Raw genomic sequence first — 17,990 nt, forward strand, 5'->3', positions numbered from 1 at the left:
AGAGGTTGCAGTAAGTTCACTCTAAGTGTTTGGCTTATTTTTTATTTTTATCAGGATCACAGGATTACAGGAACAGACGGATCACAATGATAAAACTGCTTCAGCCAGGAAGTGACCTACCTACAACCTGTGATGGAAATCTAAAAGCTGTCTGCCACAGAGACTGAAAGCACAGTGATGTAAGAAAAGGAATGAGCTGTATCAGCTTAGCTTGGACTTTGAACAATTTTAGACAATGTAATGCAGGTCCAAGGTTTTTGGTACAGGAACTTACATCATCCTCAGTCTGAGTGAAAAGACACTGCTGATGAAATCTGTAGTTAGCTAACATTAGCTAAAGTTAGCTTACATAAAATCTTACAATGCCCAACATAAGGTTCTGGTCAGACAACAACTAGTTCTCCTTTAATGCTAATGAATTAACATTTTAATTTGCAAGAAGAGGAGTGCTACACATCTTCTTTTAAAGCGTTATAATCTTATTTTAAAACTGAATTTGTGTATTGAATGTGTGTGCAAATACACGCATGTTTGACATTAGCTGATGCATCTCCAAGAAGCTAATGCTAAAAGGCTAAGTGTCTAAATGTATGAAGATCAGTACAGCCATATACACCTGCTGGATATTTATCTAGGTAACAAAGCCTGATACATTTCTGTTTATAGTCTACTGAGCTGACTCGCGGTGTGCTACCACCGACTGTGCTTTGCAGAAGATAAAGCTTAAGACAGCTTCCTGTTTTCACAGTAACCTAAATATTGAAACCGATTTACCTCAACCGACTGTTATGTTTTATTTAATTATAACAGTCCTGAATGGATTTATTCTCAGGTATCTATCTCATCCATGTCTGGCTGTACGATGTGTTTTGCTATTATTTGGACACAATGTCCCTGTAGCATTGGATGTGTTTGGTAGACTGATCAACCAAACACTAAAGTATCTCTTAAAGGGGTTTGAGTTAAGATCAAATGTACTTGATTAACAGTTATGTTTGAAAAATAGTGTTATTATGAATCTATCTATAAAAATAAAAAGAGATTCAAAGACAGCCTTGCAGCCCCGTCTACTGTCCTACCTTCCTCATGGAGGCCCCTCCTGAGCTTCCTGAGCCAGAGTACCTGCATGAGGACAGACAGGATAGAATGGAACCACACACCACTTCTTCCATCAATCACATGCATGTGGTTAAACCACAAACGAGCACTAACCCAGTACTCACCTGTCTGTTGTGTCAGCTCGCAGCGTGTCTGCACCTCGCTGAAAGACACAATGAAAAAAGATTCATTTAATGTGCTCCTAAAAAAAAACACATCACGAAGGGTAGGCTGGTAGTTATCATATTCTGTGTGTGCATGTAGGCCACTGCTTAAAATATATATGTTCTGTGGTTTCTCTTTTAAGCTTGTTTTTTTGGGCTCTATGCAGTATTTGATAGAACAGATGAAGATAGACAGGAAATGTGGGGAGAGAGAGTAGAGGATGATATGCAGCAAATGGCATCAGGACGGGCAGTCGAACCCCTGACCAGTGTGACGAGCACTGCGGCCTGTAAACATGGTGCATGTATCTAAAACCTACATAGACCTTTAAAATTGTCGGGCAGGATTTCTTCTTTGACTTCTTTTTTTAAATATCTCACACATATATACACTATGGTGCCAAAGAAGTAAAGTGCTATACAATTTAAGGGGCAACGAGCATTTTAAAATACTAATAATAAAATACTAGTATTTTTAAAGTTTTTTTAAGGGATAGACAACCAAAAGAGCTTTGACACACAAAACATATCTCACTTTCTTCCTCTATAAGATAACATTTTGCTTAAGAGCGTTTTCTTACATTATGTAATGTATTCATGTACACAAAGAAAGAAGCAATAAAACAACATTCAAGTTTTTGTTTTACATGTAGGACTCTTTTAAAGGTTTATTTCGGGGCTTTTTATGCTGTTATTAAGATATAGGACATTGGATAAAGTCAGAAATCTGGTCGAGAGTATGACATGAGGAAAAGGAGCCACTTGCGGATTGGTACACAGGCCTCCTCTCTGGAGGCCCACAGCCTCCATGCATGGGGCGCACCCACTAACCACTACGCTATGGCACCCATGTCATAGGATGTTTAAGGACTATTGAATCAAGCTTTTACAACTAGGGGCCATTAAAACTGAACATTAAAACTGATGTTATCACATTAACTTGTGATCTGATGTATTAATAGTCATATAATAAATAAAACAAAAAATCCATTTAAACTAAAGACTATAAAACAGTATTACTATTTATTTTCAGATAGTGTCTATCGTTAAGACAGCTTCACACCTGATCTTTTTAATCCCCCACTGACCCCTCTCTGACTGAAACAATATCAAAATATCAAAATCCTTAGATTAGATATTCAGAGGTCATTGATCTGAGGACTTAAGGGAGGGTCAGAGGTCCAGATGTCATGAAATGATTGTGTTGCTTGGGATGATCCTGAAGTCATTGTACAGTGTCCACTGACAACATGACAAAGAGATGAAACAATGTGCTTTGGCTAACATGTTGGTGTATTGTGTTAATAGAAAATGACCGGATGGAGTGAATGAGTGATAGAACACAAGCAGGTCATTAAGGATAGCCTATGCTTGTTAGTGTTAAATAGTGTACTTCATGTGCCACCGAGTAGGTATGAGTCACCATCATGATGAGCACACAGCTGGGAGGGTAAGAGAGGGCTGTGTTAGCTTAGCTGTTAGCACGCTGTGTATGCGTGTGTGTCTTTGCGTGCGCCGTGTTTTAAGCACAGTTTGTCCATCGTGCTTGTAATTGGTTCGGCTGATGCTGAGTCATACACCTGCTCACAGGGGTACGTGTTTGCTTGTGTGTGTATGTGCGTGTGTGTGTGTATGTGTGTATGTGTGTGTGTTTGTCCAAAATAAACTCCCATTTAGACTCAGGCGTGTCTGAGGAGATGGGGATAATAGGATGAGTTAGGACGAGTCGTGAGATGGATACCCAGCATACAAATGCACTCGTGTGTGTGAGTGTGTGTGTGTGTGTGTGTGTGTGAGAGTGTGTGTGTGTGTGTGTGTGTGTGTGTGTGTGTGTGTGTGAGAGAGAGAGAGAGAAGTTAGAGAGGGGCGTGTCTCTGTCATTCTCATAATCTGTGAAGCTGGCAGCCATGCAATGACACTGATCATCCTCTGACTCTCCTTTGTCTCCTCTATCTAACACACACACATACGCACGCACGCACGCACGCACACGCGCGCACACACACACACACACACACACACACACACACACACACACACACACACACACACACACACACACACACACACACACACACACACACACACACACACACACACACACAACCACCAATGTGAGACTCTGTGAACACCATGACCTATCCTATCTGTCAACCACAAAGAGGACACAGGAATAAACAATGAGATGGAGGAAGTTGTAAAAGGCAGTGGGGGAGTGAGGTAACTTGGCTAAGTGAGACAATCAGGATTAAGGCCCTGACGTTACTTTAAGAGCCACTAAGAGACCTTCTACAAAACGGGCATTTAGACTTGTCCTTAAGCACGGTTGTTAATAGTGATATGACTGATGGCTTAATTACATTTGCTGACTGAGGAGGAGATATACCTTCACACTTGCTCAAATGCCACAAAAAGCTTTTATTCCATCACAATCACAATGTGTCGACCACAGGTCTTCTTCAGGGGATCATTTTTGACCTTTCAAATATGATCCCCTGAAGAAGACCTCTGGTCATGATGGCAAGTGTGCAGGCATATCTTCTTCCTCAGTCTGCTGTCTTTGCCCTCTTTTTCTGAATTGCATTTGCTGCCATGAGCCGGTGTTGGGCAGCCGGCTAGTGGTACCACTGTCATAACTTACTGAGATACCTGCATTCAACTGAATCATTGTAAATGTTTTCAATGTGCTTGTCTTACTCTGATAAGGTAAAATATTTGAGAAAATTTACTTTAAGCACGACAATCCCAAGTGACAACTCTATCCAGTATATGACATAAGATACATTCTGACTAATTGTTGTTTTCAATGAAAATGGTGATAATGTTTTACTACTCCAATATATTACGGGATTTATCCTACTTTTTACTAAATATTTTTACACCAGGTCAAGATTGTAACGACACATAATGTTAAAGGGAGAAAGTACAGCAGAAATCAAGTTTATCCTGAGTAAATGTCTCTCTGAGTCATGACTGTCTACAATGAGTGAGAAGCTCGAGTCCCACTGACTGTGTTGTTGTCAGAGCTGTGTTTACATCATGTTTATGTGGACGGGACGTCCTTGCGTATAAAGCTGTTTCAGTAAAGGACTAGAGAGAAGAAGAAAAACATACTCACTGCTTATTTGGATGTCACATGGGTGTGTTTAGATCACAGTCATTCTGTGTCAATCTATGTGCAATATGAAACTACGAGCTAACCAAAGTGTGCTAACATTAGCCTGCTAACACAACAATGCAGGCCACAGGCAATTGCTTCTCGAGCAAAGGACAATTTTGTCCGCCGCTAGCGCTTAATGATGCTTAATTATGGTGCGTTCTTATTGATAACTCCTTTGTGCGAACACGAGTTGAGAGAGGTTGGAGGTGCGCCACTGAAGGAGAGCGGAGGCTTCAGATTAGCGGAGGTGTGGCCAAACAGCAGTCTGTTTTGGTTTAGTGCTGGTGCTCAAGGGTGACATCTACTGGATCACAAAGTCGCACATTCTTTTAAAGCTTTTACACCTCTTACAAAATGCCATTAATCCTGTCTCATTACAAATGGCTGTAAGTTGTTGGCTCTTGAAAAAAGAGAGGTTGCTCCTTTTAGCATCTCGAATGATGATTACATTTTAATAACCGGGAAGAAAAGAAGAATACATTTATATTTCAAAAGCAAAGGAAACAGAGAAAAAAAAATTCCTAACAAGACAATTGTGAAGCAGAACTTTGAACTTCAAGTTGTTAAAACTAGGTTCAGATGCTACAACAGCAACATGCTAATGATGCATTGATGCTCCAGTGTTTACAAACTGAAGAGGTCATATATGATTATGTTTCAGCCACAGGGGCCAGACTTCTGCCAGACAAGCACATCTGCTTTTTCAAATTACTAATGTGTTATATTATAACATCTTTTCTTCTTTTACTGAGTTGAACATTTAACAGAGCTAAATGAATCATTATTAATCTGTGTTATATACCGTATTAAGTTGCAGAACAACACACCCAGTACATGTTTATATTTAAAATAGAAGACTGTGTACATACAGGCAAAGCATCAGGGGGCTGGTCTAGGCGCAGGGTTGAAGACAGCATGGAGGGGCTGATGGGAAAGCTCGGGCTGCTGGGATTGCGACTCTTGCGACGAGAGCGTCTGGTGGAATCCCTCCGGCTCTCCCTGCCAGGACCCTCGGGCTCCTCCTCTATCACCAGGATCTTGTCGTCACTAAGGTAACGCAGCAGGGAATTGTCTGAATCTGTGGGGTTAAAGGGGAGCGCAGAGGGACGGAGCAGTTAGAGGATGGACAGGATCAACAGGATGGGTGACAGAAGGTGGAAAAGCTCTGGGGGGGGGGGGGAGTCGAGGTAGAAAGCCTAGAGTGGAAACAGATGAGGGTGAAAAGACCCTCGTAAATAAAAATAAAAACCTAGAGAAAGGGATAAAAGAGCAGCAGATCTGCAGTATCTGTTATGGATCCACATCGAGGGACATACAGCTAATCTGTTTGCATTGATTATGTTAAATAATCTAAATCCTGTCAGTCACAGTTTCATTCCACTTCGGCCCCGGAAAGAAAAAGCTTTGCACATGATTTGGTTATTATTCATATACTTAAAAGTCAAAGACTAGGAAGTGATTTAGAGAAAAGGAGGAAGGAGGAAGGCAGACAACCGACAGTAGTATTGTGCCTTAATGTTATTCATGGACTTTCTGATGGTAGAGTGAAAGAACGTCGGTTGAATACAGATCGAGTCTCAACGCAAAACGTTGAAGCTGGTTAGAATTTGTCACATAGAAATACCCTCATTTCCAGAGCAGCTATATAAATGCAATTTCCTTGCATTTATGTTTGTTTGTCGCTCCGTCAGATACATACCTGACAGATATGTATCCTCACAAAACCACACCACCATGGAGAACCAGAGGATGAGCTGAAATGCGTTGAGCAGAGTATGGAGCGAGGCAAAGAACCAGTCTGACCTGTTTTAGTAAGTGTGAGAGGGTTTCTTTTTTTTGAGTGCGTATGTGTTTGTGTGTGTGTACCTCGGCTCCCTCTCTTGCCCATGCTGGGTTCCTTGGGCTCGGTCATCCAGTTATATTCAGGGGGCATGGAAACAGGCCTGAGATCACCTGGAACAACCAATTAGCAATCAGAGAGTTTGCTAGGGGGGGAGGGAGGGGGGGGGGGGGGGGGGTGTCGCAGGAAGGCGTTGTCTGAGAGACATCGTGGGAGACAGCTGGAGGGGAGGACAGGTGAGACAGTGTGTGCAGGTGAGGGGGGAGGAACAGGAGACCCTCAAGGGACCACTACGAAATGCAAGGCAAATGTGACATGGCCATACGATAAGGTTATAGCATCAATTTAGTGCTCTGTTTACAGTTGGTAAATTAGAAAAATCTGGGCCCCTACAATATATAAAGTGCCTTAATGCATTCTGGGTAAAAAAAACAACCGTTCTAAGAAAGGCTATAGGTTTGTATAAAATGTTTCAAGTTGTAACACATCAGTATGAATTGATTGTTGATGGAGATAGCTTCGTGTTAAAGCTGTATCTTCTTCATTTTTCTCCAATCCAAGTAGAGTTTAAGATTTGATTTCCTGGACTGTAAATCCAAAAATGTATTACAAACTGTGTTCTAACGAAGTAAAAAGAGAGGATAAGAGTAAATGGTTTAAAAATGATCTTCAAAGCCTCATTAGTTGATTTAGTTAGGCTTGTGCAGAAGCAAAGTAAGCGGAAATTCTTTTGTCAGATTGTTGATTAAATGTGTTATGGTGAACAATTGCCCGTTTACACTTCATTTACACAGAAACATTTTGTTTACGGCCATGTTTGTGTTCGTGGCAGCCGTATACATGCAAGCTTCAGATACACTTTCTTTTTAAGTCTCTCTAAGACTTTTTTTTTTATTATTAAATATTTTTGGACTTTTTATACCTCCATCAGAGAGACAGGACAGTGAATGGAGTCGGAAATCGGGGTGAGAGAGAGAGTGGCTAACTATATGCGGGAAGGCAGCCACATGTGGGACTCAAAACCCCGGCCACCCGCTTTGAGGACTACATCTCTGTACATGGGGCGAGTTAACTAACCACTTGGCCACTGGCTCCCCAAGATACACTTCCTTTTTAACTCTTTTTCACCACCAGCTCTTGAGGGGAATATGGGGTTCTTTGGCAGAGTATCTGCACAGCTGATCTGTTTAAAAGCTAACTAGAAAATGCATGGTCACTGTGTCTCAGCATTTTCTATTAAAACACCTGTTCTGAATGAAAAGGTGAATTAAAGGTGGCAAAGTTTGCCAAAACAATGGGCTAAAAGAAGCTAATTGGCCACGATGAGTACAACAAACATTAATTAGCAAAGCCTTTAATGTGGTTTTACATCCAGGTATGTTGAGCTCTACTCCATTGACAAACTTCTGTATAAGTGGACTTGAGCTAGCAGGCCCCTCTATATCAGTTTTGCATTTTCGGCCGGCCACATTACCCTTGCTTTGCACATCATAGGCCCCTTGAGATTCTCCCGAGACGGCACAGGATGTCTGGGAGGCTCTCTTTGAAAAGGTTGACACAGGTGGTGGGGCAGACAGGGAGCAGGAGACAGCGTGTTTGGACTGACCCTTTGGCATGTGGTAAGTGTTTCAGGACGTGTGACGCAACATAAGGACACAAAGAAGCAGAGCCATGGGGGCGGAGTGATGAACACATGAGGAGGAGCTTGGAGAAAAAGGTGATAACAAATAAAACTGGTGGGAGAGAACATGCTGCTCAATTACACAAACTGGAGACCAGGGGCCTTTACTGCCCCATGCATACTGTGGAGCCGCACTCTCTATCTCACCATGGGTGGGGGTCTTGTCACGCCGGCGAACCCCTGTATTCCGGCCCCTGTCATAGTCAGGCCCCGGTGGTCCGTCTCCCTCCAGCAGGGAGAAGAACTGACCGCTGTCCTGGTCCAGGTAGTAGCTGACGGCCTCGGAGCCTTTGGAGCCGGACTGGGAGCTCACGCTGTAGCGGCTGATGTCGTCACATGACATCAGACCCATCTCCTCCCTGAGGAGAGCAGCGTTGTCATCATCTCTGTCATCAGCGCCGTCATTACAGTCATCAAGCAGGATCGTGATAATCAGCGTAATCACCATCATCAAACGTCTGTGTGAGGAGAGTGTCTGACCTGGTGCTGTAGAGTCCAGAGACGGGAGAGAGGATGTAAACGTCCTGCATGCTCGGGGCGTCCATCTTGGACATCCCCAAAGTCCCACCGGGTGTAGGGGAGGTGCTGGTTGGGCTGGTCGGGACAGGCTGAAGGGAGAGACAAATCTCTATTTTAACACCTTTTTTTTTCTCAACTTTAATTTGAGGATGGTTTAGGACTCATTTTTTTCTGCCTCACAGAAAAACAAACAAACACAGTTTATGGTATTACAAGGAAAGAAAAGCTTTTATTTGAGCTTTCTTTCTTGTACTCGTTTAAACACTGAATCACAAACACGAGTTGTTTTCACTGAGCTGCTGTGTTTTGTGTGTCTTTTTTTTTTTTTATATCTGTCTGACTGTGCAGCCTTTTCCCACGTTCAATCCCTTCTCTATTCTGTCATTTTGTTTCAACTCTCTTCACTCACACAGGGCTCTCCATGTCTGTTCCCATGACAACCTCTCCTCTCCACTTCTCGCTATTCCTCTATCCTCACCCCCTCTCCCCTCTCTCTCGCTCTACAGGAGAAGGAGAGGACAGAGGAAAGATAGCATGGCCTCCTCTTCCTACCTCAGCTTGACTCAAGGACATGTCGTTTCATTTAGTCATCGGGTCCTCCATGAGGACAGGGTGCCTTTTTCCTCTGATGTCATGGAAATTCAGTCCAGATTTCAAGTGTGTGATGTTTGTTTTCAGTCGGAACAGCTGGAGGGACAAATGCAGATCATGCCAAGAGATTTCTCCCAGTGGAAGAAGCTTTTCAGATTTTGAAAAATGGGATGTTTTACTGTATGTCTGAGAAGGAAGCTCCATTTTAGAGAGGAGTGTGGACAGAATGGATAAACAGAGACGGAGCCTGAGTGATGACGAGGTGGGCAGCGTTCTCATTAAAGAAGCCCAGCGTTTCATCATTTCATCAGCGGTACATTAGGGGGCAAATTCATTTCATATTCCAAACTTTCCATCCTCTGCTCTCCATCCCTCAGCACCACCCCCCCCCCCCCCCCAAAAAAAAAACCCTGTCTCTATCTTTATCACTCTCCCCCTCTCTCTCAGTCGTCCTCTTTTGAAGGCAGCTTACAGTAAGACAGCCTAACAATAAATAATGAAGTCGAGTTGGAAAGAGAGGGACATGAGAGAAAGAAGGGAGCGCAAAGGAAATAGGACAAAGAGAGATAGAGAGTGCAGGAGAGGGAGAGCGAGGTGGGGGAGCTGTTCAGTGTGCTGACTGGAGCTGAGAGTGAAAACAGTAATTTAGTGATTACAGCACAGTGCTGCCTGCATGGAAAAGGGGGGGGGGGGGTTGGAATAGAGAGAGACGAGACCACCATAGCAGGCGAAAATCCAGTCTGTTAAAAAAGCACTTAAACCATTTGACCCCTGCTGCATCCACATTAAATTACCTTCAAATCTACTTCTGAAATCTCGCCCACACAGGTGTTCCACCTCCCTCCCCACCATCTTTATTTACACACATGCAAACACTTTAACATGCTGAACATTATATTTTGACCTGGTAAAGGGCTTAAAGCTTCAAAAACTGTACAGAACTGGGTCTACATGTTGCACTGAATCATGGGCCCTTCTTTTGTGGCTTCAGGCAAACAAACAAATACAGACTGACAGGTCACTCACAGGTAACACATGTTAGAAGGCCAGTAAGAGGTCAGGCTGCCACAAAAGATCCCAGAGACAACGAGAGATTTGGGTGTGCTGTCCTGAAAGACTTTTGTGCACTTTTTTGGTAGAGGTGCAATCTGTCTGCAAACCGGTCAAATTCTGTTCATATTGAGCCTTATCAATACACCGTGCAATATCTGTTTAACACAGCTCATTGTGTGTATTCAGAATTGTAAATATTGTTTTTTATCTTAAGTCACTTGCGCTTTGTACATAGCTTATTATCTTATCTTACTTGGGAATTGGTTCTTATTTTATTGCTTATTTTATCATCTCTATTCTATTTTATTTTTACTTTTTAAATTATTTCTTTATTTCCTTCTGCTGTTTTTTGTTTAACAACAGAATTTCCCCCTGGGATTAATAAAGTATTTCTGAATCTGATTCTGATTTATTAAGATAGAAGGAAGAGTGCAGGTGATGCTGAACACAATGAACACTAGGTAAGCTCTGACTTAGAACCTGAGACGTTTCTTTAAATAATACTGATAATAACATCTGAACTCTTAACCTCAACTCTTTTGACAAACTGCAGTTTCTGACCAATTGTTAATTTTGACCACAGAGCATCATTTGAATTAGACATTACATTACAATAGGCACAAAAATGTCACAGAAATAGACCAAAGAATGTACTGTATGCAGACATCAAAGGCGCTACAACCCCTCACCCTGCAGCAGGCCTTAATAATACATGAGTTGTCTAAAATAGCACACAGAGCACTTATTTAAATACCTTCACATATAACTAATGATATGAAAGCGAGGTCACCGACCATGTGTGTTACACGTGTGACCAGGGAGGTGAGCTGTGATGCCCATGCTGATGTGGCCTTCAGGCTCACCTACAAAGAGTCCCTACACTCACATTTTGGAGAAGCACAGGAAGCCTACACGGTGTTCCCTAACTCTTTTGTCAAAATCATTGCTAGCATCCTCGTTATCAGAGTGTATTTAATTTAGTTTACTCCATTGTTGAAAGCAGACACACATGAAGACACAACGGCAAACGCGCGCACACACACACACACATTCATAGGGAAAAATAGAAAAGGAAACAGAGAGAGATATGTTTTGTTATTTAGAGGAATTAAAGAGGTTGCCATGGAGGGATTTGGAGCTGGAATCACGGGATCATTTTTCGAGATAAACTGTTGCCTTTGTGGATTTAGTGATAATCCAGCCATTTGCCACATTTGGGCCGAACTTCACAGAACTAAAAAAAACCTATCTTCTTAAAAGAGGCTTAGAGGTAGGAGTGCACATGTGTTTGAATGTGTGTGTGTGTTTTTGTTAGTGTGTGCATACAGTTTGTATTCAAGTACAAGTGCACTGACCCAGTTCCTTCACCTCTCAAAGGAGCAGGACAGATAAGGGATGCATCGCACTGCATGTGTGCACATGTATGCACAGAAACACACTTGATTTGACACAAATGGTTAGACAAATCATAGGGCCATGTGCTTAGAAATGCACACACACACACACACACGCACGCACGCACACACGCACACACGCACACACGCACACACGCACACACGCACACACACACACACACACACACACACACACACACACACACACACACACACACACACACACACACACACGCACACACACACGCACCACAGGCTGTTTAGCAGCATATTTTGGATTCAGTGCATTATCTCCAGTATTTGCTGAGTAGCAGCTCTTGTTTCGGAGCCAGTGGAGCTGCCTGTAGTTACTTATGAATAATTAAGAGCTCCAGTCTTTCTGAGAGAGAACAAATCTAAAACATTCCTTTCTTCCTTTCTCCCACAGATATCTCTCCGCTCTGATCTCGGCGCTCACGGTGCATTCATGCCTTAGCAGAACCATCAGGGTAGAATTCCCACAATCCTCTGCTGTTGCGCACACACAGTCAATGTAACAAATGGAAACAAACTTAGAGTGCTGATCCAACAAGGCAGAAACCTCATTACAGACGGAGATGGTAATGATGTTGCTAAAAAGGCTCTATGGTTATAACAGGGGTTTTAATGTTTTCTAGACAATTATATAGAAATCATATTAGCCAAACCTTCATGACAACACAGAAGCACAAGTGAACATGCACGTGTAGTGTACAGCTACACACTGCATTTATAAGCTCACAGATGTGTAGACACAAGACAGTTGCTGCTGCACAAAGCACTCAGGCAGCATCAGATTAGCCCTCGCCTCACTCCTCTGTCCGCCTCGCAAAACTATGTTCAATGCGCACCAAAAAAAATTGCTCAGAGTGAGAGAGGGATTTAAATAGTATTTGCCCTTGAGTGAAATTTGTACATTTGTACATCATTTGTACATCTACTCTGAGCTGTAAGCCCTTAAAACAAGGATCCAACATTTGAGATAAATACTAGATTGTAAATGGACTCTCTGGTGGAAAGGAGATGTCCACAAGGGCAAAGGTCGATGTATCAGTGCTGAGGTCTTATAGATATGAGAGAGAGAGAGAGTGGACTGGTACTTTCACTGAGCCTGCACACGACCTCGTGGCAGAACGATTAGGTCATATTACACCATTTAAATCATTCATACTACTAAGATCTAAAAATGTATGCTTTTTGTAAGCACAAGTTCATTTAAGGTGGCGGTGGAGCAACCAACGCATTTGTGAATGGCTTTGAGCTGTGCCAGCAGAACGGCAGGCTGCAAAAATACTCAATAGGAGAGTATTGATGGAAGGTCAAACAGGAACTTTTGTTTTTCAAAATACTGGTAGAAGAAAGGAGAGCGTGGGCAGCGGGAAAAAAAGAGCTAAGAGTGAACCGAAGATAAAGAAAGAGATACAACACATCTTACTGTACAGAGTAAAATATCGTCCCACCTCCAACACCTAACTGTAAGCACAGGTAGTATGCACATATGAGAGCACATAGAGGATTTTGAGAGTAGACACATTGCAATTTTCTTTGCTTCAAAAACAGTCATGTTAGGAGAGCATTGTGTCACAACTCGCTGCACAGCCTCCGTGTGTTGCCCGTTTACCTGCAGGCCCAGAGGTTTCCAGCGGACGTTCCTGAGCAGAGCTGGAGTTGAGCTCAGGGTATTCTGGGGCCTTTTCTTCAGCGTGAGGATGACTCCGCACGGGTCCTCTCTCAGAGCGTTGACCAGATTCTTCAGCTGCCAGCCCACCTGAGGAGCACACACACTGGGCTACCAAACTGCCACCACTACACACCTCTCTCCGTTCATGATTCAGCGTGGGCATCTCCCCGTCCTCTCTGATGAAAACCACCAAGCACATGTAGACTCCTAAACTGTTACTACAAACCACCACACAAGGGGTCATGACCCTCCTCCCCCCCCCCCCCGTCTCTAATACCTCTACATACTGTTCATTATTTATTTATTTTTGGACATTTTTGCAAAGACAGCTGAGAGATTATTTTAAGGTCTCCAGTTATGGTCCGGGATGTATCAGTCATAGTCTACAGCTCCCACAGGATGCTAATTGTTTAAGATCACAATAACAATCTTTTACCTACAAATTATTTTCAGGTCTGAAAGTCTTGATGGAAAATTCCCTGTTTGATAAATCCCTTCAAATGTCTAACAATCCCTCCCTTTGAAGGCGCTAATCCGAGACACTTTTTGGGTAATGTCCAAAAAGTATGGCTGCCATCAGAGAATTAAGATAATCGTGTGTCACTATGTGTATATTTCAACAGTTTATGTTAAAACTAGTGGTAACAGTGCAAACAGCAGCAACAACAGAGAACTGGTTATTTTAGGCTCTGAATGTTGAGAGTACAAGTACAAATATTTATTTAGTAAACAGAACGAGCTAATAATTTTCTTGCATTGGACCAAGCATGACTTCATACATTTGTGGGCGTTGAAGGGAACTGCAAAAAGTCAAAGCGACTACGGGGATCATTGTGTAGTTTGATCCAGATGCACTTTTTTGATTTTTCATGAAAAACTTGAAACATCACCAAATCTAGAAAGACTTATTCCACTTATAAACTTTATCCACACTTTACCACGCCAGCAAAACACCACCACCATGCATCACACTGTCTCACTACCACTATTCGGACAATGGTGTCATACTAAAATAAAGCTTAGTCAGCATTTTTTTTTTTTAAAGTTCCGAGGGAGAGGGCAAGATGGTAGAAGAGCAAGATAGGAGTGCTGACTGCAGGGTTTCCTCATGTTCCGGCCAGCCTGTCTCCAGAGCTCACAGCACTCGTCAGACCATTGATTGGCTACACGGGTCTCAGCTACTAGAAGTGTCCGCAGAGGCCGCCATGCTTACACACACTCACCAACACACAGACAGAACTGCTCTGACCTTATTCCTGACATAATGATGACCAGCTGTGTCAGCCTTTTGTGGCATGTTTCCTGTTCTGTTTGGCTGGTTTTTAAAATGTCTGGGTTCAGTCAGCGTCAACAAGAGCGTCACAGACATGAGCTAATGCTTTATGTTGTGTGATGCTTAGGCCACTAAAACCAAAGGGAGTACAACAAGGACACACTACCACTCAGCAGGACAACCTTCATTCATAAAATAAGATTTACAAATGAAACTGTTCAACCGTCTTATTTCTGCGTTACAAAACAGGACTGGGTATAAAACAAGCTCTCCTTAAAGAAATCTGTCTGCACGTCATGTAAAATAGCTAGCAAAAAAAAGCTCACTTTTCTGCCATCTGCATTTGCGGATCTTTTTACACATTTGTCGATCTGTGTTTGCATTTTCAAATAGTTTTGCCACAATAATAGCTCCATATGTTTCCTATTTCTTGATCAACTTATAATCAGGTGTACGTGCTTCTAGTCCCTATGCTAAGCTAAGCTAACCCTTTTCTGACTGTAGCATAACCGCTTAGCAATTCTCAAACCGTAAAGTTTTAAGTCAGACTGTAAACATTGACCGACACATGGAAAAGGAAGTCTTGGCCAAAGTCATTTTTAGTGCTTATCAAAAAAGTGCTGGCTTCATCAGAAGACACAAAAACATAGCTGCTTCTCATGGAGAGGCTTTAATTTATAAAATGATTATAACTGATGGGTTCCCGGCGAAAAAGCCAAAAGCACATTTCCCAAAATGAAAAACTAGTCCTTCAAAAATGTCTAAATTCTCAAAGCCTTTTCCATGAAAACTCAGGTAATTCATCGGCACGCGCATCGCCCAGCATTCAACAGAAACTTCATTTTAATACAGCAAATACTGATGACCTGTGAGTGAACTGAACTGTGCCTTCATAACTTCTCCACTCTCGTAACTTCCAACACAAAAGTGGACGGAGCACATAGACAGCAAAACAGCAACCTAACCAGGCCACTTTAAAAAACGCTTCTGTTATGCAAATATGCAGATAACAGAGAGGGAACAGGGAAACCTACCAAAAAACAATAATAATAGAACATAAACTGCTGCTGAGGAGGGTTTCTTTTTTTTTCTATTCCCGTGGGTCTTCATTATTTTCCCAGATGCTATTACCTCCACATAATTATGTTGCCTCTTCAAACAATCAGTTTGTTTTTGAGCAAATTCCACATTTACCTCAAAAGAGAAGCCGAGCTTAAAAAAACTGGGAGCTCTGTTTTGAAGTGGTTCTCAAACAGAAGCTCATGCATAGACATGAAGGCAGCGCTGTAGCTAAAGACGTGGGTTAGGCCTACATAATGATTCCATAATGTAATGGAATTTGTTCAATACTCACACTAATCTAATTTTTGAATATGGAGTCTTGCTAGATAAACTTATCAGCTGAGATGTTGACAGAGAGTTTGATACTTGAGTGTATCCATCTTCCCCTCTTCAGCAGCTCGATTCGGAGTCTCCTCCCTTCTCCCCCCCTTTCCTTTCATCAGCTTCCTCTTCTCCTTAAGTCTCTCTTTACTTCCTCCTCCCTTATTCCCTCCACTCTCCCAGCTCTGTGACTTCCCAGCATCCCCCAGACTATTTCAACCTCCTTTTTCCCTTTCCACATACACACACCTCAGCCTCCCACTGCTTATCTCCTCCCCCAGGGTGAGGGATCAGAGTGGTGAGGGTCTAGCGGTGGGAGTAATGAGGGGTTGGAGCTGTGAGCCTTGCGGGGTGCGATCTGCACTGTCACCTCGAGGAGGGAGAGCGGGAGAGAGATAACGCACGGCTCCCCTCACGCGTCAATCAACTAGCTCCCCGCGCGCCTGCATGCACGCTTTCACATGAGCAGCACCTACCGAGACGTACGAGGAAAATAGCAAGTAAAAGACGTCTACAAACAGATTAAACCTTTTTTTTTTTCTTCCCCTCCTTGGAAATCTCAAATAAACGCTGGAACAAATCGTTTGTGTCAGAGCTGATAGAACAGGCAATAGACAGCGCACTCAATCACATGCTCTCACAAGGCATCGCTCCATGTAAAATGGCTGCTCACTTGTGCGCTTCCTTCTGCTGTGATGATTTGAAGGCAGAGACACAACTTGTTCAAGTCTGAAAGTGGAACATGAGTGCACATTTCAAATCAGACGCCTCCTTCAGGGGGGTTCTTACGACAATGGGAGCAAATTCCAGAAAAGAGTGAGCTGACAATCACGCTTGGACCTGAACAAAGGTCTCGTAACATTCGTCCTATTATCTGCTCCCGGAGCAGGTTCTAATTAGCCTACATAGCAACACAGGCACAGGACAGGAAGCACCATGGTGGCAGTGGTGGCAGTGGTGGTGGAGGTGGCAGACATCATGTACCTTGACATCTCCTCAATATAGCACAGAATGGAGAACAAAAAAGGCAGTTTGCAGTGTGTATTCACAGTGGAAACACATTGAAAATACGTTTTCTGTGCTTCTTTGGTTGGGTTGGAAGCATTCAGACTCACCACTGTCTGGTGGTTGACTTGGATCACCTCGTCCCCTGCATGGATCTTCTTACACAGGTCGGCCGGAGACTGCAGAGGCAGACAAGAAAACGGAGAAGAAAAGGACAATGAGAGAGGATTTGAGATAGACTGAGGTGTGGGTGCAATGCCATAGCAGAATATAAAAGCATAAATATGTGGTGGCTTCAGACTTAGTGTACAAAAAAACTCACATTCTCTGTGGTTCCTGTGATGACATGGAGTCCATCATACGTCGATTTGATGTACATCCCCTAAAATACAAGAGCACATGCAGTGAAATAAGATTCAGTATAACGCAGCATACACAGGGGGGAACACACAATGTGAGCATTTTCAACATTTTGAAACTCCTTCCATGTCTCTGTGTGTTTCTGGGCCAGCCTTGGTCTTGTGTGTGTAGTCTAGATATGACTCACAGAGAGGTAACAATGTAAAGGAATGACATGCTGGACCAAAGATTCAACACTCCTCGTCACAGATTCTCACAGTCCCAGAGAAGATATATATTGTGTGTTTTGATGATGGAAGAGTACGTGTTCAGACAAAACTCCCTCTGGTGTTCAATTGGGTCGACTTTAAAGACTTTAGTTTTTTGGTTCACATCAGTCTGATTGTCCTCAAAGCACTTAGCGACGAATCAATCTGATTGTTTTTTTTTACACCTCTAAAGCCTCTTAATTCTTTAAAGCAACCACATCAGGTTCTGACCAGGTGAATTCCCATAACAATAAATAAAGAATAAGCTAGCAAAAGGAAGGCATTGTATATTTATACACCTTGAACATTTAATTATTAATCCTGGGCATTGAAGAGACTCGGGACCTGGTTATGTAAAAACACTGTTAACTGCTGAGAAAGGAAAATGTTTGGGCTGTAGAAACAGTTCTAGTAGAGTAACTGTGCACTACATACTAATGAGGACATTACTTAAGTTTGTCCTCTGGGGATAGACTTCACCTAGCTAGAACATGACAGCAACATACATTTCAGGGGCGTTTG

The 17,990-nt window shown here is 42.7% G+C and overlaps 1 protein-coding gene across 9 annotated transcripts in view; it reads right to left on the reverse strand.

The window, feature by feature from the left end:
- The window catches only part of si:ch211-26b3.4 (connector enhancer of kinase suppressor of ras 2), a 62,198-nt gene that overhangs the window by 13,674 nt on the left and 30,534 nt on the right, over positions 1 to 17,990 (reverse strand). For 8 of the 9 annotated variants that reach the window (XM_065958910.1, XM_065958916.1, XM_020629704.2 and 5 more), the window contains 9 exons: positions 17,183 to 17,242; positions 16,971 to 17,039; positions 13,140 to 13,286; positions 8,424 to 8,551; positions 8,091 to 8,302; positions 6,289 to 6,375; positions 5,292 to 5,500; positions 1,224 to 1,261; positions 1,080 to 1,122 (listed from right to left, as the gene is read on the reverse strand). In XM_065958910.1, coding sequence (XP_065814982.1) covers positions 1,080 to 1,122; positions 1,224 to 1,261; positions 5,292 to 5,500; positions 6,289 to 6,375; positions 8,091 to 8,302; positions 8,424 to 8,551; positions 13,140 to 13,286; positions 16,971 to 17,039; positions 17,183 to 17,242 — 993 coding nt within the window. The remainder of the gene's footprint in view (positions 1 to 1,079; positions 1,123 to 1,223; positions 1,262 to 5,291; positions 5,501 to 6,288; positions 6,376 to 8,090; positions 8,303 to 8,423; positions 8,552 to 13,139; positions 13,287 to 16,970; positions 17,040 to 17,182; positions 17,243 to 17,990) is intronic. The other variant, XM_065958913.1, reaches the window with a different exon arrangement.

Source organism: Labrus bergylta, chromosome 9, assembly GCF_963930695.1.
Source record: "Labrus bergylta chromosome 9, fLabBer1.1, whole genome shotgun sequence".
Classification (NCBI taxonomy): Eukaryota; Metazoa; Chordata; class Actinopteri; order Labriformes; family Labridae; genus Labrus; species Labrus bergylta.